The 26,139-nt window shown below is 36.8% G+C and overlaps 2 protein-coding genes and 1 pseudogene across 2 annotated transcripts; 2 read left to right on the forward strand and 1 right to left on the reverse strand.

Annotated features, from left to right (window-relative positions):
* Positions 1–4,491: 4,491 nt before the first annotated feature.
* On the reverse strand, positions 4,492–4,893 carry LOC114717708 (uncharacterized). The gene has a single exon (XM_028902902.1). The coding sequence runs from the start codon at positions 4,834–4,836 to the stop codon at positions 4,492–4,494; it is 345 nt and encodes a 114-aa protein (XP_028758735.1). The 5' UTR covers positions 4,837–4,893.
* Positions 4,894–7,692: 2,799 nt separating this feature from the next.
* Positions 7,693–10,259, forward strand: LOC114717703 (receptor-like protein kinase FERONIA; annotated as a pseudogene).
* Positions 10,260–23,451: 13,192 nt separating this feature from the next.
* On the forward strand, positions 23,452–26,031 carry LOC114717704 (receptor-like protein kinase FERONIA). The gene has a single exon (XM_028902900.1). It carries the CDS (start codon positions 23,452–23,454, stop codon positions 25,939–25,941), a length of 2,490 nt encoding a protein of 829 aa, XP_028758733.1. The 3' UTR covers positions 25,942–26,031.
* Positions 26,032–26,139: the final 108 nt, after the last annotated feature.

The following is a 26,139-nucleotide window of genomic DNA, read 5'->3' on the forward strand; positions in this document are numbered from 1 at the left end:
TGCCAAGCTCCAGATGATGATGAACTCCCACGTAGCGTTTTTCGATGTCAGGATAGCAGCAACTAGGAGTACAACCTGCTGTGATTTTTTTTTAATAAAAAAATTCAAATGAGTTGAATTATATGTCTCTAGGCTCAAAAGCTACTTATAGAGATAACTCTATAAATTGCTCATCAAAAGCTCTTACATTGATAGTAGAATTGTAGCTCACAACTTTATAGGTTGCAGATCAATTCTTTACTAGTTAGGCCAATCATTAGCAGTCTGCTGTAAAGTGCACTCCAAGTGCGAAATGCACAGATACCGCCTGCCTTGGCCCATCACATAGAAAAAGTATAGATCAACGGTGCAACGATTTCAACCGAGTTTTTATAGTTTAAATGTTATGTGAAAGGTTTTTATTGTTTGTATATTTCACTGCCTATGATTTCCTTTGTTCTTCTGTATGTGTGTTTGTACGTGTATCGCTTTGTTGACGGTAAGAATAATTATGAATTTCCAGTTGCATGGAAGGTAATATAGTAAATTTTGGCAATACTTTACATTGAAATTTATACAGTTTCACAGCAGTGTAAACTTTAAATTTCCAACTGATAATTTTTAAATTCATATTATCATTGCTTAATATTTTATATTTTACCAGTTTTCTATAGAAATATAAAAAAAAATTTTGTACACCTACAATTTCAGTTTTTTTATTCAATTTTTTTTCATTTGATTTTATTTGATATACCAAATCACTTTTACAAATTATATTTAGTAACATTTTATAAATAATTACATAATATTAAGCGTAAAAAGGACAAAACTTCAGTCCATTTCCTTATATCCACGAGATTTGATTCTTGAAAAAATTGTAAAACAAACCTTTACAATTAAAAAATTTCATACAAAGACCTATTCATAAAATTTTTTGTCAATTGCTTATTAATTGTTTTAAAACCAATACTAATATTACAACAGGTCCCTATTTGTAATTTGCCAATTGCTAAAGTCTTTTTTTGCGATTTACTAAAAAGGTATTTGGATAAGATCAAAACCATAGTTTCAAAAGTGCTTTTACGGTATAAGAAGTAAATATGTGTAAATATGTGGAGAAATTTTTCTTGATTTGTGAAAAAGTGCCTCTGAAAAGTGGTTATTGGGTTACCTAAACACCCCCCCAAATTGCTTTTGGCTGCTTGGCTACTCATCTTTTTTTTTTTTGAAAAAAAAACTTGTAAACTTGAAGCTTTTTTTTTTTTTTACTAAGACCATACAATCATCTCACATATACAAATTAAACTTACCAAATCTAAAAATAAAATAGAAAATATTGCAAATAACTAAATTAGAGAGAAGTATGCGGTAATCAAACATTATATAAAATTTTTAAAAAAATAGACATAGACACTAGGTCAGATCAAACTATCTAATCTAAAGAGTTAGTCTGAAACCCAGTTAGACTTGATGTCCAATCCAGTCCAACCTAGTCCACTTTTTATGGGTTGGAATAGACTGGTTTCTTCTGATCGGCCCACATTTTGCCTAGACTGGTTTTTTTTTTAATAGCTCTTGCATAAAAAAAGCGTGCGTTCAGTTTTAAGATCCGAATATAAGATCCGAATATATTCAATTAATAATAAGATTTGAATAATATTTTAATTGGGATTTGGGTATATTGAATTAAATGAGGAGTATCATTATTAAATGAGATTTTAATGGAGGCTCAAATGAAGAAATTAACAATTAATTTTGAATTTTAATAATATCTTAATTGGGATTTGAATATATTAAATTAAATGAGAAGTATCATAAAATAATATGTCAATTGGGGTTTAAATGGAGAGATAAATAATTAATTTTAAATTTTCATATGTTTTTCCTAAATTCCACATCTTTAATTCAAATACAATATGAAAGAATAAAAAAAACACACTTCTGTAAAAAATAAATCTTAAACTATCTTAAATGATACAATTACGGGAAAGAAATTTCTAGTTTGACTATATGAAAGTAAACAAATTGACCTATGTTTTTCCCTAAAAGAACAACAGGTGGCATTTGGTATAGAAAATATAATCAAATGGAAGAAATTGAATTAAAAAAGCTAATTTTGTAGGCATAAAATATATACATCAAGATCACTTATTTTTTTGACATTTCTATCACCAATTAAGTGATCAATTCTTCTATCAGGATCGGCAAAAAAATCAGCAACATCTAAATGAGTAACATCCATGTTGCTATAATCAGAATCGCCTTCTTCTCCAACAAAATTTGTTTTCACCTTTGGCTCTTTGTCTTTATTTTTATTTTTATTCTTATCTTTCAATGATTCTTGGTAGAGGTCAACTAAATGTTTTGGCATACGATAAGTACGATACCAATGACCCTTGCTACCACAACGATAACAAAGATTTTCGACATGATTATTATTTCCACTAGATTCTTTTTGGTGATTCTCATTATTATTTGCCCCCTTCTAGTGAAAACGACCACCTCCACGGCCACGTCTACGTCTACGTCCACGTCCACGTCCACGTCCACGACCATGGCTACGGGTTGATTCACTTGCTACTGCATTCGCTTCTGGGAATGGAGTGGAGCCAGTAGGACGGGATTCATGATTCCTCATTAAAAGTTCACTATTTTGCTCTGTCACAAGTAGGCAAGAAATTAATTCAGAATATTTTTTGAAACATTTCTCAAGGTATTGCTGCTGCAGGAGCATATTGGATGCATGAAATGTGGAGAATTTTTTTTTTAACATATTTTCATTAGTAATCTTTTCTCCACATAATTTTAGTTGAGAACTGATTCCAAACATTACAGAATTATATTCAATCACAAATCTAAAGTCTTGTAAACGTAAATGCATCCAGTCATAACTAGTTTTAGGAAGGATTATAGTTTATGGTGGTCATACCTCTCCTTTAAATTGTTCCAAATAACAAGTAGATTTTTTATTGTCAAATATTCAATCTTGAGCCCCTCATACAAATAGTGACGTAAAAAATTCATGGCTTTGGCTTTATCTTGGTTAGATGCTTGGTTGTCTTTTTTGATTGTGTCTCCTAGACCATTGGCATTTAGATGGATTTCTGCATTTAATATTCATGATAAATAATTCTTTCCAGTAGTATCAAGAGCCACAAACTCAAGTTTCATGAGATTTGACATGATAATACTATTATATAAAAGTTAATTGGAAATTAATATTACGAGAATGGAATAGTTATAAAACAAATCAATATGAATAAGAGAATGGAATAGTTATGAAACAAATCAGTACAAAAGTAATATAGAAATTTACCTTGCAATTGATTAGCCTTACTGCAACACCTTCCGATTACAAGAGCATCTCGTGCTGATAACGTCTTGTGAAATAGAACCAAAATGAAACCACAAAAGTAGAAAGATGAAAGCAAGAGAATAAGAGAACTTTTGTAATTCTTTACTTGTACTACAACACAAATGACATGTCCTATTTATAGGTATAGTTTTATACATATGTTACAATTATCCTTAAATAATAAATACTTAATAATCAATCTCATGAATGTGAATAGAAGTGAGTTACGAAAGTAAATGAATAGTGGAAGAGTGATGGATAGTGAAAAAGTAATAGATTGTGGAGATAGTAGAAGTTACTTAAAAATATAAAGAGAAAGAGGTAAATAGACATCTGTATTCACAACATCAAGATCAATTATTGTTAAACGCCAACCACAACCACTACAAAAAAATAGACATTTGTCGCCGCTGAAACTTCTAAAAGTCGCCGCTGAAAGTATCTTTTAACGGCGACATTTTTAGTCGCCACTGAAAGTTTTCAGCCACGGCTGCTACGGCAACGACTTTTCAGCGGCGACTTGTCGCCGCAAAAAACTTTCGGCGGCGACTTTTGTACTTTCAGCGGCGACAAAAGTCACCGCTGAAAGTCAATTTTTTTGTAGTGAACTTTGACGTCCGACCTGTTTGAAGCATAACAACCATGAAAAGATAAAAAAAATAATAATTAGTAAAAATTCAAAAAGTACTTTTACCAGGAAAAAAAGAAGAAGAAAAAAGTAGATGAAGGGCGGCGAGTGGCCAGACGAGCCCACTTGGGCGGCCCCACCCTCAACGTCTTGTCTCAACGCCCATCCTTTTCGCAGCAACACAAATACATGGTTACAGAAACTCAGGGGGGGTGAGATATCATCGAATTCATTTTCCGACGATGCCAAGTGATCGGAGAATACAAAGGACACAACTATCACCCAAAAATTAGGCTTGATGCGGAAATTGATCGGTCGTATTAAATCCGTGTGCTACAGAAATTACTTCTAATCACAATCTCTTATTATTTTATCACAGGTGCGATTCATTATTATTCTTTCTCACGATACACAGAAAGTGGTAAAAACCCAGAATTACATATACAAGGGAACCGAAAGCGCTAAAACAGAGCAACAAACACCATAAGATCACAATTTTTAATCAAACCACAAGACACTGACTAATTTCTCAGCAATTCCGAGTGTAATCGCCGCATTTTTGTCTCGGAGCGCCTCCATTTGCAGTGGGAAGGCAGGTTCGGTATCCTTGTGTTTGAGGGCAATCCACAGAAGCCTGCTCGCGGTTCGGTGTTCTCCCAGTGATAGACCTGCTGACATCGTAAAGCATCCTTGCTGCGTGAGAATTCATCTGGAACTCGGCGACCACGTCGACTTCATCGCCGATGAGGCAGTCTCCAGAGCCGCACTCGGCGGTGAAGCTATGGTTGAGGTTCCCTGAGGTTGCTCTGCTCAGATCTGCGTGAACCAGTAGGACCATCAGCATGATGAAGATAAGTGAGAGTGTCTTCTTCATTTTTGCTGTTCGAGAGCTCTGTCTGTTGCGTGAGTATTGTTTATTCACACGCCATGGTCGTCTATTAAAGCACGGACGTCAAGACGACTTGTTGAAAAGTAAACCACGGGGATCCAGTGTTTTCTAATAAATAAATAAATAAATAAATAAATATTTTGTTTTTTCGTTGTTTATATTTATTATGTTAAATTTTTAATTACATATAGTTATGTGTTATAATTTTTAAAATATTATAATTAAACTCTAAATTCATATAAAACTAAAAGACAAATAATCATGTGTGATTGGAGACCTTAAGATAATGAAAATAAGAGATATAATGTAAGTCCTTCTTTTGATATTTGTAAAATATTTAAATTTATTAACTTAAATTAATTTTAAGCTCAATAATTAATTTCACTATTTTATACAAAAATAATTTTATAAAAGATTAAGTTAAGTTTTTATCATTCTTTATTTTATTTTTCCTTCTAATTTTATTTTTAGTAGGGAAACTATATGAGGATAAATGTGCAGTGGGATGTATCTCATTCAAGGGGATGGCAATGAAACTGAAGACTGACGGGAAGGTACTGAAGCAGTGCTCAAAAGGGTCCATATTTGGTACTCATCAAGCAATGAGCACCCACTGCTCATCACTTGATGAGCAATTTGGATTGTTTAGATCTAATTTTAACAGTCCAGATTAAATATTTTTAAATAATTATTTTAAAATAAAAAATTTATTTTTAAAAGAATGATAATTAAAAAATTATCTTTATTTTTATCATATCCTATTAAAATAATTATTTTAAAAAAATAAAAATTAAATTAAATCTGAATCGTCCAGATTGGATCTGGATGGTTCAGATCTAATAAGCACTGGGTGCTCATCAATTTTGATGAGCACCCAATGCAAATCCTACTGAAATTGTCATTCGCTACTGTAGAAGATTCACCGGCTACTGTAGTGATTCAAATGCTAAGAATATCAGCTACTATTCTTGAAAGAATTTGGAATTGATTTTAATTGTTCTTCCACCAGTTCAAGAATCTAATTCTTTTTAATTATCTTAAGTATTGATTCTTCTCAATAATCTGTTAGTTTAGATTTGTCTATAAAAGACTAATCTATAATTACTCCTCCGGTCCTAATTATAAGACCCAATTGACTTATTTGAATAGATTAAGGAAGTAAGTTAAGTTGGTTATTTATAATAAATAAGTGTTGTCATTCCTAAAATATCCTTGCTAATTAAGTATATTGGCTAAAACTATCATTATTAGAAGGATTATCTTGGAAAAAAATGCATAAATATAAGAGACAAAATGGATTGGAGTTTTATAATTAGGACCAAATAAAAAGTCAAATGGGGTCTTATAATAAGGACCGGAGGAGTATATAAATATTTCGATAATAATGATAAAAAAGAAGGGCGGCTTAAAAGAGCTGATCTTTTTATTTCTTAGCCCTAAGGGGTTAATTCTTTTAAGCCCATTTTTTTAATCTTCTAAAATAAAAACCTAGCCCTTCACTTAAAAAAGCTTAAACCGACTGACCTAATGAGTTTGACTCATTTTCACGGCTCTACCGGCAAGTCATATACTATGTCCATCAATTAAATACAATGCACACTTCACTACTAGAAAAGAAAAGTTCTTTTTTAAACCGCATTATCTACCCATTCATGCTGCGACGACGGTATAAAAAATGTGACCAATAATTTTTTTTTTTATAAATATCGACACAACTTTCATATCGATTCTTTACATGCACCATAGGATGTTCATGATGCCGGTTGACCTCATGATAAACCCGTAAAAACAAATGACCCTCCCCACTTGACAAAAACAACAGGGAAAAAAGGGCCATTTTCAGTCCAGGCTATTCATAGGGCTCGGCCGCGGACAAGCTATACAACCTTAAAATATATAATTATATATTATAATATATAGTGGAATATTAATATATTATATTATATTTCAATACCAAAAACAAAAAGAGAAAATAGAAAGGCATATTTCAAGTACATATTAATATTTATTGTGAAGATTTTTTTTTTTTTTAACAGGTCGGAAAGAATATTGCGAAGTAATCTTAAATCTCTGGTTGTTTCAGAAGATCTGTAATATCATTGGCTTAGCTGTGCATAAATAACTTATTTAATTTCACCAATTTATTGCCACTTAAAGTACCTTTTTATTAATACAAGAATTGATTCCTATACTATTTACCATCTAGATTCATTTTTGTTATTATCCTTTTCCAATATTCTCAAACATTATAAGTCATCACCAATGATTGACTTTATTGGTGGTTAATTTTCATATTTGATACTATGGCCATTTCGAACAATGAACAAAAAAATTATAAGGGATAAAATGGTACCAAACATCCTGATTTTATTTTTCAGATGCACTAAGCACTATAATTTTTTTAGTGGTACAATTTTAGCCATGATACTTAAATTTGATGCAATCTCATCGTTTTTTAAAATTTATTTTAAATAACTATTTTTCTTTTGTTGATATTAACGGTTAAAACCAATAATTTTTGTTTCTCTTATAAAATCATTAACAACTTTTATATAATGTAACCAAATTACAATCACATCAAAAAACTAAAGCATGAGTTAGAGTGCACCAAACATTTAATAGATTGTGGGTAAAATTGTTCAACTAAAAGAATTAGAATGTTAGGTATATTTGAGAAATATCATCACAATGTTAAGTGAACCTTTATCTAATTATAAATTTAAAAGATAAAATGAATTAAATTTTTACATTTCGTTAAAAAAAAAAAAACTCTAACAAGCTCCTACGGGCTACGGGTATAAAATCCAAACACTGCAGATTAAAATTAACCAAAAGTGAATAATGAGGATTGAGGAGAAAGTATGCTGTGATGGACAAAAGCATGGTGTGGTTCCCCTCAATTGTTGCTCCGTCACATAGACCGTTTATGAGACTCCCCACTTGTTAGTGGTCCACGCGGCATGAACAGTAGAAGGAGTCAACGGACGATGTTTTATTGTATAGACTTTGAACGTTTACTCTCCCGAGAAGCTTCCTCGCAAGCAACTACTAGCATCCGTGAACCCAACTCCTATAAAGCGGGAACTGATTTCTCTTATTGAACTACAAAATTTACTTCCATCAAAACCTGACTTCGTCTACTTCTTCCAGAGATGAGCCTCATTAATTATACTACTTCTGCATCATTAAGGACCATCGGGAAATGACCGGACATGGACCGGAGATATCGACTCAAAGTTCTTATCAAAACAAGACGAATCTGTTGCAGTTACAGCACTTACTCAATCTCCTTCTGCTCAACAAGTCCCTCACACCACAGCTCGTCTATCTCGTTCCCAATTCTCCTATTCATTCCCTGTGTCTCCAGGCCAGAAATTCATCCGCCTCTTCTTCTACCCAGCTTCTTACCCAGGTTTTAACCGTTTCGATGCCTTCTTCACTGTCAAATCTGGTGGGTTCACACTCCTTCAGGATTTCAATGCTTCGGTCACGGCCGATTCCAAACATGAAGATACCATCCTCAGAGAATATTGTGTCAACGTTGGCAATGGTGGGAATCTCAACTTAACTTTCACTCCAAATTCAACAAATCCAGCATCATATGCATTTGTTAATGGGATCGAGATCGTATCCATGCCTGATTATCTCTATTACACTAAAGCTGATAGCCCTGGATTCGATTTAATTGGTGCGGAGGTCATGTTTTACATTCCCACCAACGTTGCTCTCCAGCCAGAGTACGGCCGGCTTAATGTCGGTGGGTGCGAAATCTCAGATACGGATGACACAGGAATGCTCCGATTTTGAGGGTGAGAGAAGACCCCTGATATTCACTAAAGTTCCTAATTACACAGTACCTGAGCGAGTCTACCGAACAGAACGCAATACGGGGATGAATAAAACTTTGAACAAGAACACTAACCTTACTTGGGAGTTTCCCATCGATTCAGGCTTTATCTACATGCTGAGACTCCATTTTTGTGAGCTTACTCCAGGTATCAACGATTCCTACAACAGAATGTTTGATATTTACATAGCCGACCAGTTAGCTGAGCCTAGGGCGAATGTGTTGAAGTGGGCAAAGGGAAAAGCAGTTCCGGTATATAAAGACTATGCCGTAATTGTCGCAGGTGATGGAAAACCAGTTCTCTTTCACTCAAAATGCATCCTGTCTCGGAATCGATGATTCAGTACAGTGATGCATTCTTGAACGGACTTGAGATTTTCAAAATCAGTGATCGAAATCTCGCCGGACCCAACTCTTATCTTCCTCCTCCTCCACCACCCAATTCTAATGAGCTACCCCGAGAAAATCAGAGAAGAAGAAGCAAGACAATCGGGGTCGTGGTTTGCACTGCAGCTTTCGTCGCCATTTTGGTTTTCATTGTTGCTTTCTACCTTATTACTCGCGGGATGAACGTCAAGTCGAGCGATTATGGAATTTTCAAGCGCTTTCAATTATTTATATTACCAGCGGCTCAATTGCACGGACGGAATTGTGCCATCACTTTCCCACCGTTGAGATCAGAGCCGCCACCAAAAACTTCGATGAACACTTCCTCATCGGAGTCGGAGGATTCGGCAACGTCTACAAAGGTGACATTAACGACGGTCAAACTCCAGTGGCAATCAAACGACTCAAACAAGGGTCACAACAAGGGCTCCACGAGTTCCGAACTGAGATTGAAATGCTCTCCCAGCTTCGTCACAATCACTTGGTCTCTCTCATTGGCTACTGCAACGATGGCAACAAAATGATCCTCGTCTATCAGTTCATGGCTCGCGGGACCCTCCGTGACCATCTTTACAATTCTAACAACCATCCCCTTTTCCCGGAAGCAGAGGTTGAAAATTTGCCTGGGTGCAGCGCAAGGAGTACATTATCTTCATACAGGTGCGATGCGAAATATCAATAATCGTGACGTGAAGACGATGAACATTTTAGTTTGATGAAAAATGGGTGGCTAAGTTTTCTGACTTTGGATTATCGAAAATAGGACCCACAGGGATGTCCAAGTCTCACATTTCCACAGTAGTGAAAGGAAGCATTGATTATTTGGATCCAGAATAATATAAACGCCAAAGTTTGACTCTAAAGCCTGATGTTTGTTCGTTTGGTGTGGTTTTACTCGACGTATCGTGTGGGAGGCCACCTTTCTTACGTACTGTGGAGAAGGAGAAGGCAAGCTTAGTAGAATGGGTCAGAAAATGCCATCATGGCGTTAAAATGTTTGGAAGATGACCCAAATGAACAACCATCGATGAGTGAAGTTGAGTGGGGCCTAGAATTCGTGTTGCAGCTACAAGAAAGTGCAGAGGAAACTAAAAATGAAGGAAAACGCGAGGATGAAAGGGCTCTCTTAACAGAAGTTACTGATGTGGAAGAAAGACATGAAGGGCTCTCTTAACAGAAGTTACTGATGTGGAAGAAAGACATGAAGGGCTCTCTTAACAGAAGTTACTGATGTGGAAGAAAGACATGAAATTCGTTTCGATAATGTAGAAATCAGTTTTGCTCTCTGGAGTGATGTTAAAAGTCAAGTTTAATCGAAATATATGTGACAGAGGAATGACAAATGATAGTGAATTACACTACCCACAATAAATTGAGAAGTTTTTTTTTTTTTTATAAAGCAATAATTGTTATTTTTGTCATTTTGCTAGAATTAGATTCAAATTTGAAATTACAATTGTTATTCCTCTTGAAATTGCACCCTTGTTAAATTCACTAAGGCATTGGTTCCTTTATACTTCGTTTGATCATATAAAATTGGTATATTTTCGATTTTATATATTAAATTGTTATATGGGAAATAAAAAAACCTTTATGAATTACTAAATTATTTCTTAACTTAATAATCAACTTTAATGATAAATTAATATTCTCCCATTGTCATATACTGGACTCAAAATTGTCAGCTGATGAGAATCTATCTTCAGTTCATTAATTATAATAGGATGAAGTATGTGTGTGTAATAGTTATATTGAAGAATAATGGGCGTGTTGTAATAGTAATATAGGAAAAACATATTTTATCGAAGCATTGGTGCAAAGTTACTTAAAAAAGCTTGAAGTAGCAAATTTCTCAGTCTCGAAATTTTATCGAAGCAATGGTGCAAAGTTACTTAAAAAAGCTTGAAGTAGCAAATTTCTCAGTCTCGAAAGTTCTCCTGATTTTTGTTGGTTCTCAGAGATTTGTTCTAGCTGGCTTTATACTAGTTTTGACTAGTCTCCTCTCATTTAACGTGGCTTGATTCATCTTTGACGTGTTAATTAAATAAGTCATTCAAAGTGCTTCCCACTATGTCTTAATTAACATAACGTGGAAAAATACTAACAAACTAGTTAATCTTGGGAGCAAAATATGATACACATTTAGCACGATTGTCATTTGGACTAATGAGTTTTTCTACTCAAGTGTATGAAAAATCTAGAATTCTTACTATAAAGCTTAAAAGAGTTTTTCTTTCCAATCTTTAATACGTGTATTAAGTGCTAATGTGTTAATCTGTGCATGGTTGAGTTTCTAAATATTACGAACTTATCTCGTCAACATGCTAGATCTTCTGCCTAACATGTTGATCATTCATATGAGTTTCAATCTGATCACTCCACAAAAAGTTTACCTTTGGTCCTTAATATAAGAGGTAGATAACTAATTTATGAATATTAAGAACATTAGTTAAGTTAATTGTTTGTAATAATTAGATGTTGTCATGTGCATTGAAATTACCTTTTGGTGTAAACCCTTTAACATCTGTAATCATTATATGGATTACTTGAGGGAAAAATAGATAAATATTGGAGACAATGTAGATTGAGGTCCTATATTTATAACCAAAATAAATCTTCAATTAACTTTTGTATTAAGGATCAGAGATACTATGATTTATGAGTCATGTTATTCTAGTTCTAAATAACGCACTAAGCAAATTATGCTAACGCGTTAAAAATCTTAGGAGAATATACACACTGTAAAAAACTCCAAATATGTTAGCATCGATGTTTTAATATGTTATCTATATTGTTTAGAGCAAAGTTCCAATATTCCTCTATGTCTAATGTGCTAAGCCTCTGTGGCAAACGTATCATCTATCATATTTTTACTGTCTGGAAAAATTCCAACGGGTTAGTCTCCATGACAAACATCTTATTAACAAACTTCAAAGTTCAGTATTCCAAAATAATAATATATTGATTAACATCCAAATCTTTAACACATCAAGTAGTTAGAAAAGCTCTCCAACGGCTACATATGATTAGTTTCTAACAGCAACATGCATCTAATTCTTTCTAACAGTTATTTCAAATTTTGGTTTTATAAATATGCCAGTCCAAACAAGTTTAAAGTGCAAGGAAAAGAGAGTAAACATAAGAAAAAGTTGAGATGATTGAATTCATATTTATATATTCTCTATCATTAAACCATTCCCCTTGAGCCATCAATTATCATTCTCTCATCCCACTCTTTATGAGAGTTTTTGTGAGTAATTTGTGTAACCATGAGAAAGAGTGTTCCTTTAGGATTAAGGGAAAGATTGACCTTGAAAAAAATTGTAGTGATGTCTTATATGTCCGAATCAAACTTGAAGAATTGCAAAGACGTACTAAGATCAAACTTAAAGGACTTTAGTAGTTTTATAAGTGTCCGGATCAAACATATGTGGTATATAGTGGAAAATACTAGAAGATTTTTTAGGGACTAGACATAGACCAATGTTTATAGTTGGGATACTCTCTTCTTTTATATTTTTATCAATTCTAGCATAATTATTCATATTAATTTTTGTATTACTCGCTTATTTGTTTATGCACTTATAGTTATTAAAGCTTTTTTTGTTACACGCCACAGAGAGAGAGAGAGAGAGAGAGAGAGGCACGTGTGTATTATTTCCTCAACAGAACATAGAGATTATAATTAAGGATATTTATAGGCTAATAATCCCTTACTAACACTCAACTAGTTATACACTGTCTGTAACTGAAATGGACATGTGCTAAAACTAATGTAACTGACTCGTATCATTTACACCCCACCTAAAGAATATTTTTGTCCACAAGGATGATGTTGGATGGTGGAGCAGAATAATCAAATGTAGAAAATTGCTGTTTGAGGAAGGAAAGATCCTCCCAAGTGGTGTCCTTAAGTCTGCTATGATTCCAATGAACTAGAACTTGAGTAACAGGCAATGAACGACACTTGACAAGCTTATGGTGAAGAATACACTCAAGTTCAAGAGAAAATTGACTCTCGGCATCTATCATAGGCAATGAAGTAGCAACTGGAAGGCCTTACTAACACGTTTCTTCAACAATGAAACATGAAAAATTGGATGCACTTTTGTTTCAAGAGGAAGTTTAGCTTCATAAGCAACCTTCCCAACTCATTTAATAACTTCAAATTGTCCAAAATACCAGGTAGTAAGCTTATGTAATGTAGAATTATAGATTAAATTTTTGCAAAAAGGGTGAAGCTTAAGATAAACAATGTCTCTCGTTGAAAATTCCCTTTCAATATGGTGTTTGTTGACTCGCAAGAACATGCAGTGCTGAGCTTTCAAGAGTTTGTCTTTTAACACCTGAATAGTTGTCTCATGTGATGTGCATAGGTGGTCAACAAGGTCATTTGATGAATCTCCAGGTAGAAAAAGTAAATGAATTGGTGGAGGGATGCCATAAACCGCCTCAAATGGAGTCATGCCTATAAAAGAATGGTAGGTAGTATTATACTATAGTTTAGCTAAAGAAAGCCAATGAACCCATTGATTTGGAAAGTCACTAGTCATACACCTTAAGTAACGTTTAAGGTAGCGATTCAAAACCTCAGTTCGGCTATCTCACTACACATGATAGGCTGAAGAGTAATTCAACTTAACACTATAGAGTTGAAAGAATTCCTTCCAAAATTTTCCTCAAAAAGAGGATTACAATCCGTCATAATGGACTTGGAAAACTTGTGAAGTTTGACAATGTTATCAAGAAAGAGGCAAGCTATATTTGACACAAAAATAGATGTTTAAGTGGCATGAAATGTGCAGCTTTGCTAAGTCTGTCAATAACTGCCAAAATGATTATTTTAGAATATGTGGGAGGGAAGCTCCCGATAAAATTCATAGAAAGCTCAGACCACATATGATCTGGAATCAATACAGGTTGTAACAACCCAGGTAAAGCCACATGTTCATATTTAAAATGCTTATAAGTAGAACATAAACTAATAAACCCCCTCACATCATGCTACATTCCTTTCTAATAAAAAACAAAGGAAAGCCTTCTATAAGTAGCAATGGTGCCAAAGTGTCCTTACATAGGATTTGAATGAAAGAAAGAAAGTAATGTCATAATGAGTTATCAACACGTACTACCAATTTTCCATTTCACTTCAACAACTATTGCTACCATGTATACTTGGGGCAAGAAGTAGGATCTAGCTCTAAATCTTTAATAATTTGCTGCACATGATCATTAATAACCCATGTTTGTTTCACTTTAGTATGTACTTCAATTGTAGAAATTGATATTGTAGCCAATAGAACATCAAATTAGCAACAAAAGGCATTCACGACTTTATTGTCTTTTCTTTTAGCATACTTACTCTCATAAGTCAGTCCCCACAACTTATTGAGCAACTTAAATTGATCTAGCAACATTGATTTTTACTTTAACAAATGCTTCAAAGGTAAATGATCTATCTTGATAGTAAAAATAGAGTTAGCCAAGGAAGATCTCTATTGCTGTAAGCAAATATAATTACCATAAGTTTAGTTTATAAGCAAATAGTGATTGTTTTTGGGGACTAAGAGGCTTGCTGGTAAAAGTAATTGGATGGGCTTGCTGTGTAAGAATAGCGCCTAAATTTTCAGTTAACCTATATATCTAAGGAGTTTTTGTTCCAATTGGATATGATTAGACTCCATGGAAGTAGTATGTAAGTCCTAATGATGCTCAAGATGACTGATCTGTATACCAGATCTTGTTTCCTGCATGATGGTGGTGTGGTCGAGAAGTAAACTCTAATACCAAATTGTTATGCAGCACAAAGAGAGAGGAGCACATGTGTATTATTTCCCCAACATAACATAGAGGTTACAATTAAGGGATATTTATAGACTAATAATCCTTTACTAATACTCAATCAGTTATACAATTTGTAACTGAAATGGGACGTGTGGTAAAACAAATGCAACTGACTCGTACCAATCTTTCTTAAGTTACCAAAATACTTTTTATTGATTACCAAGTTTACCTACTCTTGACTTCCAAGCTAATCTACTATAAATAATTGATAATATTTGACTAAAATGTTTTTCAAATAATGTTAGAACATCTCACAGTGTTTACAAAAAACTTGAGTCCAATATCAGCTCAACCTCTCTTAACCCGGAGTCTGCAACTTTTCTACCCTTAAGTTTATCCATCTTCAATCCAAGTAAAATTGCAACAAAAAAAAAAGGATTTAAAAAATTACAAAATCCAAGATCAGAAATTCTCACAAAAAATTGTTATTATTTGCAAATCAATTCTTGTCAAAACTAGTTAAAGTACTATCATGATTTCTAATATGAGATTTTACAATATTCACGATCTTTTTTTTTTTTTTACAATTTTCCCTTTAATAAATGGGCTTGCAATTTTTCTAGTATATATTCTAGATTTATACTTGCATTTTGGTTTAAAAATTATTGATTAAAAATTTTAAATTTAGACCCTTAAATTTTTTTTAATGCTTCAGCTCTCATCATAATGATGAGTGCTACGTCCTAGATATCACTGAGGTTTTATTATAATATAGTTTCATTGATAACAAAAAAACAATTTGCATTTGATTCCAATCCTGCTCTCCTTCGCTCCTATTTTCCATCTTTTAATTTTTTTTATGGATAAGTTTCCATACTTTTAATTTCCATTCTTTTTTTTTTTTTTATAACAAACAGCCCTAAACCTACTGTACTAAATCAGAAACAAGAAAACTTGTAGCAAAATCAGGAATAGAAGAACAAAAGCTGATGCCTTCTGCTGTATTCAACGAAGCCTTAGCCAACGAATCTGCCAGCATGTTTGCCTCTCGTCCACACCAAGAGACGCTCACATCCCAATCCTTCTCAATCTACCCTTGAATCTCAGCAAGCAAGCCTTTATCTGGATGCTTATCCTGCTAGCCAGTAGTCAGAGTATCTACTAGCTCCCTACAATCAGTCTCAATGACAACCTACCGCCAATGCATGTCCCATGCTTGTTTTAAGCCCCAAAGCACCGCCCAAACCTCTGCGTGAAAGTTACTACCGTATCCAATATGAAACATAAATCCATCCAGCCAATGTCCTTTATGATCCCTTGCGGCACCCACACAAGCTGCCACCGCTTTCTCATTCATAGCTGCACCATCTACATTATACTTAACACAACCCACCAAAGGAGGCTGCCATTTAAAGGATTTCCAAGACTGAAGCAAAGAAGTACTACAACTCGCCTTAGAACAAGCAATGACCGCTTTAGCTTGAGCAACAACGAAAGTAGAGCCCTTCAATTTGTGATTAAAGACACCATCATTTCGATTTAACCAGATTTGGCGAGCTAACACGGCAAACCATATACACCAAGTGACCTCCAAAATCCTACATTTGAGATTGACATTCCAATGTCTCCACTCAGTCAAATCCATACCATCAAAAAACCGTGACTGTAGTTGATAAGGAAGAATAGTCTCCCAACAATTACGAGCTACCTGACAGTCTCGCAATACATGGAGCATATGCTCCCTGGCTGCCCCACAAAGGTCACAACTCATAGTAGGACTCAAACCTTTGATAGCCCTTGCACAATTCGTTAGCAGCCTGCCCTTGCCACAAAGCCACAAGAAAGTTTTACACCTTTGAGGAACTGGCAATTTCCAAATCTTTCACCACATGCTGCTATACATTTACCATATCGGTTGCTCAACAAACCATAAGTGGATTTGACTGAGAAGACTCCATCATTGGTCGCTTTCCATCTTGGGCTATCGTTCAATCTCCGACCGTCTGAAGGTGGTACACGAGCAATCGCGCTCAGAATAGGTGAAGGGAGGAACAAAGCAAAACGATGCCAATCCCATTCTCCCAACACAGTGAAGTAATCTGCTACCTTCATATTGCGCATGGCCTCATCAATCGATCTTAACACATAAGAGCTGAGGTGGTTATGATTTAGTAGCCACGCATCCTCCCAAAACTGGATATGAGCTCCATTTCCAAGACACCAACCAACACCTTTTTGGGTAAACTCCTAAGCTAGCGAAATGCCCTTCTAAGTTTAGGAAAAGCACTTACGCTTTTCAACTTTGGGGATGATGTCAACTCTGTGCTTGTATTTTTCTCTCAAAACCTTCACCCATAAGGCATCTTTTCGCTTCACAAGGCCCCATCCCAATTTCATCATAAATGCTGTATTTTGTTTACGAGCTTGTCTTAGCCCCAAACCACCTTGAGCCTTGCCTCTACAAACTTCATCCTAAGCAACATGATGGATTCTCTTATTCAATCTTGTATTGCCCCGCAAGAAACCCCTACTACGCTTGTCAATCTCATTACAAACATTAACTGGTAGCAAAGTTGATTGCATGGAATAGTTCGGTATAGCAGAGACCACTAAAAAGACTAAAGTGTGTCGAGCTGCCATTGAGAGCGTATTTGCTTTCTAATTGGTAATCTGCTAGTCCATCTTATTAAGAACAAACTCATATGTCTATTTAGAGACCCTATGGTGGTGGAGGGAGACTCCCAAATATTTTCTCAAGTATGCTGTGGGAGTAAACTCAAGAAACTTGCTAATTTCACTTCGCCGAGTATGATTCATGTTTTGAGAGAAGAAAATTCTAGATTTCATATTATTCACTTTCTCCCCCTATGCCGCACAAAAGTCATACAGGCATGCTTTGATAAGGCCTGCTTGATCCAGTCTAGCCTCCACAAATAAGATAAGATTATCTGTGAAGAACAAATGGGAGATAACAAAACCATACTACTTCAGTTGAAATGGATGCCAGTTATTGGAATCAACCTCACTCTAAATGAGATGACCCAACTTCTCCATTACTATAACGAACAAATAAGGGGAAAGAGGATCCCCCTGCCTTATGCCCCTAGTTGGATTGAAGGTTGCTCCCTTAGAACCATTTCATAAAACTTGCATTTCTACTGAAGTTAAACAGACTCTAATAATATCAATGCACTTACTTGGGAGCCCCAGCTTTGTCAGGCAATTCAAAACAAACTCCTACCTGACCTTGTCATACACTTTTTCTAAGTCAATCTTCAAGGCCATCAACCCCTTCTTTCTCTTAGACGTACGCATAGAATGTATAACTTCTTGCACTAGAATAATATTATCAACACTTTGTCGACCCTGGACAAAACTACATTGATTTGGCACAATAATTAGAGGCATTATTTCCTTCAATCTATTTGCTAGAACTTTGGTCACCACTTTATAAATAATGTTGCATAAGCTAATGGGACGGAGGTCACGGAACATCTGAGGCACATCGACCTTGGGAATCAAAGCAATATTGGTACCATTAAACTACTTAATTAACTCAGGTGTTGAAAACATATCCTGGATCAAAGAAGTCATCAAGTCCCCTATCGTACTCCATTAACTTTGGTAAAACAAAGGATTTAAACCATCAGGATCTGGAGCTTTTAAAGACCCCATACTACATAGAGCATGCGTAATCTCTTGTTGAGTCGCTAAGTACCCCAAAGATTCAATTCTCACATCAGGAACTTTAGGATAAGACCCTCCAAAGTCAATCATCAGTATTTGGTCAATTCAGACGTATAGAGTTGTTGGAAGAATTTTGTACCTTCACAACAAAGCACTCCCTGATCATAACACCATTCCCCATTCATGTCCTGAAGAGCTTTAATGTTCTTCCTTCTTTTCCTACACTGGTAGCTGCATGAAAATATCTGGTGCTTTTATCTCCATGATGATACCGACTACATCGTGGGCGTTACACCCATATCAGCTCCTCTTATAAGAGGTATTTTTCAAGTTCGAGCCAAGTTGACTCCCTCTTCTTATTCCAGAAAGGACTATCTTGGCTAAGGATGTTTAGTTGATCTAACTGATTGAATAGATCCCTTTTCCATCTCTCAATATTCCCAAACACACTTCTATTCCAAACCTGGACCTCCTTCATAAAATTTTCTACATTCTCTTTCCACATGCAATCATTCTTCCAACTACGTTTGACAAAAGCCTCAAAGTCTTCATGCATCGTCTAGGGAGCAAGGAACCAAAAACTACCATAAGTTCTAATCTTGGGAGTCGTATCTTGGAGTTGTAGTAACATAGGACAATGATCCGACTTGAGTTTTGGTAGATGAAGAACCAAAGAAGAAGGAAAAACCTCAAACCAATCAGAATTAACAACAAAATGATCTAACCGGCTCTGAGAGTGCCCTCGCTGCCAAGTGAAACGCAGCCCCTGAAACTCCAACTTTGCCAAAGAACTATCAGTGAACCACTTCAGAAAGCCACGGTCAGGGCCAATGGTATCCGGAGAAGCGGAATGTCGATCATCACGTCATAGAACTATATTGAAATCTCCACCCACGCACCACCTGTGTGGGCACCATCCTCCTCTATACTTCGAAGCTCTGTCCACAACTCACGACGTCAGGCTAGATTGGGATGACCGTACACCACTGAAAGGTCCCAAGCCATTTCCTCACCAATATTAAAGGCACCATGTAGAACTTGAGAATGTCTCCAGGTCCTCACCCCATAGGCACCAAATACCCCCATTGTGTCCAACCGCTTCTACAACATCAACGTATTTAAATTGGAGATAGTGAGCAAGGGCCCAAGCTTTGTTGCTACTCTGACGTGTTTCCAACAAAGCCAAGAAACTAAAATTATAGTGGTTCTTTATCTCAAATAGCAACCTTCTAAAGGTCTTTGCGCCAACCCCCCTAGAATTCCATATGCATATTTTACTATCCATAAGAAACCAGAAACAAAAAAGGGGTAGATCAAGACAAGCCAAGAACTAGCACTATAAGTCCTTAGAGGAACCCCTGTTTCCCACGCTTGACCCATTTTGAACTGCAAACGATAGAGGGTTCGAATGCATAACCAGTACTGTACTTCCACTAGCTCCAGGATCAGGAGGGTTGTCTATCACGTCTATAGAAACTACTTCAGAAGCCCCGTGCTTTGGACCACTCCTACTATCTTCTTTTATTGAAAGTAAGGCTGTAGATTTTCCTGTCAACAATTTTTCCCCACCTGGTACATCTACTCTCTTTCCTTCGCTACAGCCCAATCCAAGCTTAGACTTGGCATTTACAAGCTGAGGCATTTCATTCAGAGACCTAGTTTGGTTCTTCGCTTTTGGCGTCCCTTCACCACCATTCGCTTTACTAGGAGGCCCAACAAACTTGCTATTCGAACCCTTTGTTTTTTAGCGCGGCCCAATCTTACTTTTCACGTTCGGCCTAGCTGTAGCCCCTTGAAAGCTCTCACGTAATAAATGCTCTTCAGGTATATTATTCAACGCAACTTGCGGCTTATTCTTCGCTCCCTCATTACCACCTTCCTCAACAGTCAAGCAAGAGAACTGAGATCCTTGCTCCTTCGTAACTGTGGTATCCCATGAAATTCGCCTGGCTTCTCCACCTTTCCCAGTTGGAGCTTCTAACAGCTTACCACGGCATGGCTGTTGAACAACCATCCATGGTTCATACCATCGCTCCGAGTCCAAAGTAGGGGTTGAATCGGCATGTACCTCAGGCTCAGCTACCATCGACTGTCGATCATTATTTTGAAACTTCTCTCACAATTCATCTACCTGTTCCTTCTATAACTCAACCTTCACCCTACTCTGACAATGGTCAGCATCGTGGCCATATTGTCCACAATGAAAGCAAATAAGATGAATGCCCTCATATTGCACTCTTTTAGCTTTACCATTTATCAAAACCAGTGGCCTCAAAGGAGCATTCAAATCTAGCTCCACACAGATTCTCACGAACTGACCCTTCTTGCGATTCATAGTATTCATATCTGTTTTCAGGACCTTCCCATCTGTGAGCTGAGTACATGTAAAATTCCTTTGTCATAGTAATCAAGAGGTAATTGGGCGATGCGAACCCAAGCCGCAATCTTGGTAATGGTTTCTTCCTCCAGATCAAACTCTGGTTTCCATGGTTGAATAGTAAGATAATGATCATAGATAAGCTAGGCCCCCTGGTAAGCACCAAGTCATAATCTTGGTCATTTGTGAAAGTTACAACAAAGAAACCTACCCCCACGTCAATCGGATCAACCTTTCCCTGCTGTGCCCACAGCTGACGGAGTTTAAACTCTAAGTACTTTGGATTAACCAAGCACTCCAGTAGTTTCACAATCAAAGCTCTCTGCCATCGTTTCGCTAGCTGTTCCTTCTTGTGTTTTGGGATGATAATGTTCGGCCCCTTCTCCATCATCACCACTTGAATACGATCCTTCCATCGATCATTGCTCCATTAGTCCTCCTCCTTTTCCTGTTCATCCTTCTCTTTTGTAACAGCATGTTTGAAGGATTTCCACTTCAACCCTGATGTTGCACCTTCCCCTGTATTCTTGCCCTCCTCCCTACCACCAACCTGTTCCGCCGTCTCCTGGGTACCTTTTGCACCAGGCTCAGGAGAAGCATCATGCATCCAATCCTCAATCCTAGGTCAAAGAACCTGGTAATCAGAGAACTCGCCCTCTCCCGACCTGACCTTTTTCCTACTTCGAAGCAGAGCATCACGTTCTTCCGACGTCGACATCGGATTTCCTTGCTCCCTCGACCGCTCTCGCTCTCGCTCTCTCATTTTTGAGCTTTTTCGTTTAATTTCCATTCTTCTTCTTTAAAAAAAAAGCCCTTTTTTTAACTTGACAAAAAAAAAAGGTTGACTTCTACCCCCACGCTTTCATTTTATTTTAATTCCAGTCTCCCATTAACCTTGATTGAACCACCACGGATCCCCCTCTACCTCCATTAGTCAATTCACACCTCTCAGTCAATTATCTATATCCAGATTCTTCTGGCTTTATAACAATCCAAACCCCGACCGTTTATTTTTAATTAACATTATTTTTGGTTATTAATATAAAAAGTCGTTTAACTTTTATTTTGATCTTAAATATAATACCTTAATTTACTTTTTCTTCTATATTTATCTATTCTTTTTCAAAGTGGTTATTATAATAATAGTAGTTTTAGCCAAATATACTTGATTAGTAAAGATATTTTAAAAAAGATAACACCTATTGATTACAAATAACTAACTTAACTAGTGTTATTAATTTATTCAAATTAGTCAATTAGTTTTTTTGTATTGGGAACTAGAGTTAGTACCCATTTATGCTTGGACCTTCACATCTCCCCTCACCCATGGTTTCTTTTTTGGGTTAATTCGAATAATCCACTACCTTTTACTCTTCTTGTTATTAATATAAGATCTAATTAATGAATTAAATAGTTAATGTTAATTATATATGTGAAACCTATATTATATGTTTGCTAATTTTATTCTAAATAAATTCCATTGATATTCTCTCAATAATAATTAAGTAAGAGAGAAAAGAAGAGAATTAAAGAAAATGCTTATAATATTTTCAAAAAACATATTATATTAATTAATTTAATTAATATTATTAATTTACTTAAATTAGTAAATTAAATACTAATAGAAAGAAGTATTTCTACCATGTAACTCACGCCTAGCCACTGCACCCTTCGTAAATGTTCCAACTCACAATTAACCTCCCCCTTTCTTAAAAGAATTGAGAAAAGTGTTTAGTGTTAGCAGGTTGTAAGTCGCCAACAAAATAATCCCTTACTATCTCCATTGATTTTTCGACTTCAGCTTCCTTCTTTCTTTCCTCTTCTTGTTTTTTTTCCCCCTCCCCCATCCACACTCGCTATAATATTCAGCAACCTTTTTTTGATTCGTCACGGCATCCACGTGTTCCCTCGTTCCCTTTCCATTCATCCGCATCTATCGTCACTTCACGCGATTCTCTTTCCAACTCACGTTCTTATCCCCATCATTAAGCTCCTCAGCTGTACCCACTTCTTCTCAGTTCGTCTCCTCCATTGAAGTCGTCGCCATTGATGGGATTCATTGCAAGCTTGATCACGCTCTTGAAGAAAGCTAGGGCTAAGCATCGACAACTTCTAGGAGAGTGCGATGGATGGCTACAGTCCAATGCATTCAAGGGTATGTCTCTTTCCTACTTTAATTTCCCATTCAATTCAATACAAGGCCAAACAGTCTTACTTTTTTGTTTTTTCCTGGCCTATCATGGCCATTCAAAATAACCATTTATTTTTATAATTTTATTAATTGTCTCATTATCCATTTTTCCAGTCCCCTACGGCTGGCACCCATTGTTAATCAGGTCAAGTGTAATGTTCAGTGCTTTGTTCTTTTGCGTAGACTTGAGCGTTTACCATCGCGGGCGGCTTCCAGGAAACTACTACCGTTCATGGCAATTACAGGTGCTAATCTTCTTTTTATTTCTATTTTGGCTCTGTCGAATTTACCTCCATGAGGACCAAACTTCGTCTTCTTCGTCCAAACATGGGCTTCAATCATACGACTTCTGTGTCGTCATGGACCATCTTCTTCCTCTGTTTTCCCCTGCTTTACGCTTCCACACTTGCTTCTTTTTACACCCCCGATGATCTTTTAAGCATTAACTGTGGCAGCTCCGGCAGCTCCACCAGCTCCACGGGAAATGGTCGGACATGGACCGGAGACAACGATTCAAAGTTCTTATCCAAACAAGACGAATCTGTTCCAGCTGCGGCACTTACTCAATCTCCTTCTGCCGCGCAAGTCCCCTACACCACAGCTCGTATCTCTCGCTCTCAGTTCTCATATTCATTCCCTGTCTCTCCCGGCCAGAAATTCCTTCGTCTCTTCCTCTACCCAGCTTCGTACCCGGGTTTTGATCGTTTCGATGCTTTCTTCACTGTCAAATCTGGTGGGTTCACACTCCTTAAGGATTTCAATGCTTCGGTCAGGGCCGATGCTCACGGGGAAGATACCATCCTCATAGAGTATTGCGTCAACGTCGGCGATGGCGAGAGGCTCAACTTAACTTTCACTCCCAATTCAACCCGCCCAGATTCTTATGCGTTTGTTAATGGAATTGAGATTGTCTCCATGCCTCAGGATCTCTATTACACCAAACCCAACGACTTAGGATTCAAATTAATTGGTTCGGTGGGTGGGTTTATCATCTCCGACAGCGTTGCTCTTCAGACAGAGTACAGGCTAAACGTCGGGTCCGGACATATCTCAGCTACGAAAGACACGGGAATGCTTCGATCTTGGGACGCCGATGACAGTTTCCTTGTTCAAACATTTGCTCTACCTGCTGATTTTGAAGGTGAAAGAAGACCTCTGATGTTCACTAAAGTTCCTAATTACACAGCACCTGAGGAACTCTATCGAACAGAACGCGATATGGGAATGAACAAGACTTTGAACATGAACACTAACCTTACTTGGGAGTTTCCTGTCGATTCAGGCTTTACCTACATGCTGAGACTCCATTTTTGTGAGCTTAATCCAGATATCAACATTTCCTACAACAGGATATTTGATATTTACATAGCCGACCAGTTAGCTGAGCATGGTGCGAATGTCTTAAATTGGGCAGAGGGAAAAGCAGTTCCGGTATATAAAGACCATGCCGTGATCATTTCAGGTGATGCAAAACCAGCTTCTCTTTCACTCAAAATGCATCCTGAACCCCCACCGGAATTTGACTACGGTGACGCATTCTTGAATGGACTCGAGATTTTCAAGATCAGTGATTCACAGAATAATCTCGCCGGACCTAACCCTGATCCTCCTCCACCTCGTCCCAATCCTAATGATCTACCCCAACAGCAAGCAAGAAAAAACAGAAGCAAGATTGTAATCGGGGTCATTGTGGGTGTTTCAGCTTCCATCGTCATTTTGATTTCCAGCATCGCATTCTTCCTCATCGCTCGTGGGAAGAACATCAAGTCGAGTGATGGAACTTGTAAGTGTATTACTAATGGCTCAGCTGTGCCGACGGAACTGTGCCATCGCTTTTCCATTGCTGAGGTCAGAGCCGCTACCAACAACTTCGATGAACTCTTCATCATCGGCGTCGGAGGATTCGGCAACGTCTACAAAGGTTACATTAAAGACGGTCAAACTCCGGTCGCAATCAAACGACTCAAACAAGGGTCGCAACAAGGGCTCCATGAGTTCCGAACAGAGATTGAGATGTTGTCCCAACTTCGTCACAATCACTTAGTATCTCTCATTGGCTACTGCAACGATGGCAACGAAATGATCCTCGTCTACGAGTTCATGGCTCGTGGGACCCTCCGTGACCATCTTTACAATTCTAACAACCACCCCCTTTCCTGGAAACAGAGGCTGAAAATTTGCCGGAGTGCAGCGCAAGGACTACATTATCTTCATGCAGGCGCGATACGAAATATCATTCATCGCGACGTGAAGACGACGAACATTTTACTTGACGAAAAATGGGTGGCTAAGTTTTCTGACTTTGGATTATCAAAAATAGGACCCACAGGAATGTCCAGGTCTCATATTACCACTGTGGTGAAAGGAAGCATTGGTTATTTGGATCCAGAATACTATAAACGCCAAAGGTTGACTCTAAAGTCTGATGTTTATTCGTTTGGCGTGGTATTACTCGAAGTATTATGTGGGAGGCCACCTTTCTTACGGACTGTGGAGAAGGAGAAGGCAAGCTTAGTAGAATGGGTCAGAAAATGCCATCATGAGGGTGTGATTTGTGAAACTGTTGATTCGTTCATAACAAAAAGTATCAGACCAGAGAGCCTTAAAGCATTCAGCGACATGGCGTTAAAATGTTTGGAAGATGACCCAAATGAACGACCATCGATGAGTGAAGTTGAGTGGCGCCTAGAATATGCGTTGCAGCTACAAGAAAGTGCAGAGGAAACTGAAGAGGAAGGAAAACGTGAGGAAGAAATGGCTCTGTTAACAGAAGTTAGTGATGTGGAAGAAAGTAATGAAGTTGGTTTCAATGAGTAGAAATCAGTTTTGCTCTCTGGAGTGATGTTAACGCTCAAGTTTGATCGAAATATATGTGACAGAGGAAAGACAAATGGTATTGAATTACGCTGCCCACAATAAATTGTGATTTTTTTTTTCATAAAGCAATAGTTGTTATTTTTGTCATTTTTAAAATTGCACCCTTATTAAATTGACAAAGGCATTGATTCCTTTATA

Source organism: Neltuma alba, unplaced genomic scaffold, assembly GCF_004799145.2.
Source record: "Neltuma alba isolate B1F8T4 unplaced genomic scaffold, ASM479914v2 tig00011770_pilon, whole genome shotgun sequence".
NCBI classification, from domain to species: Eukaryota; Viridiplantae; Streptophyta; class Magnoliopsida; order Fabales; family Fabaceae; genus Neltuma; species Neltuma alba.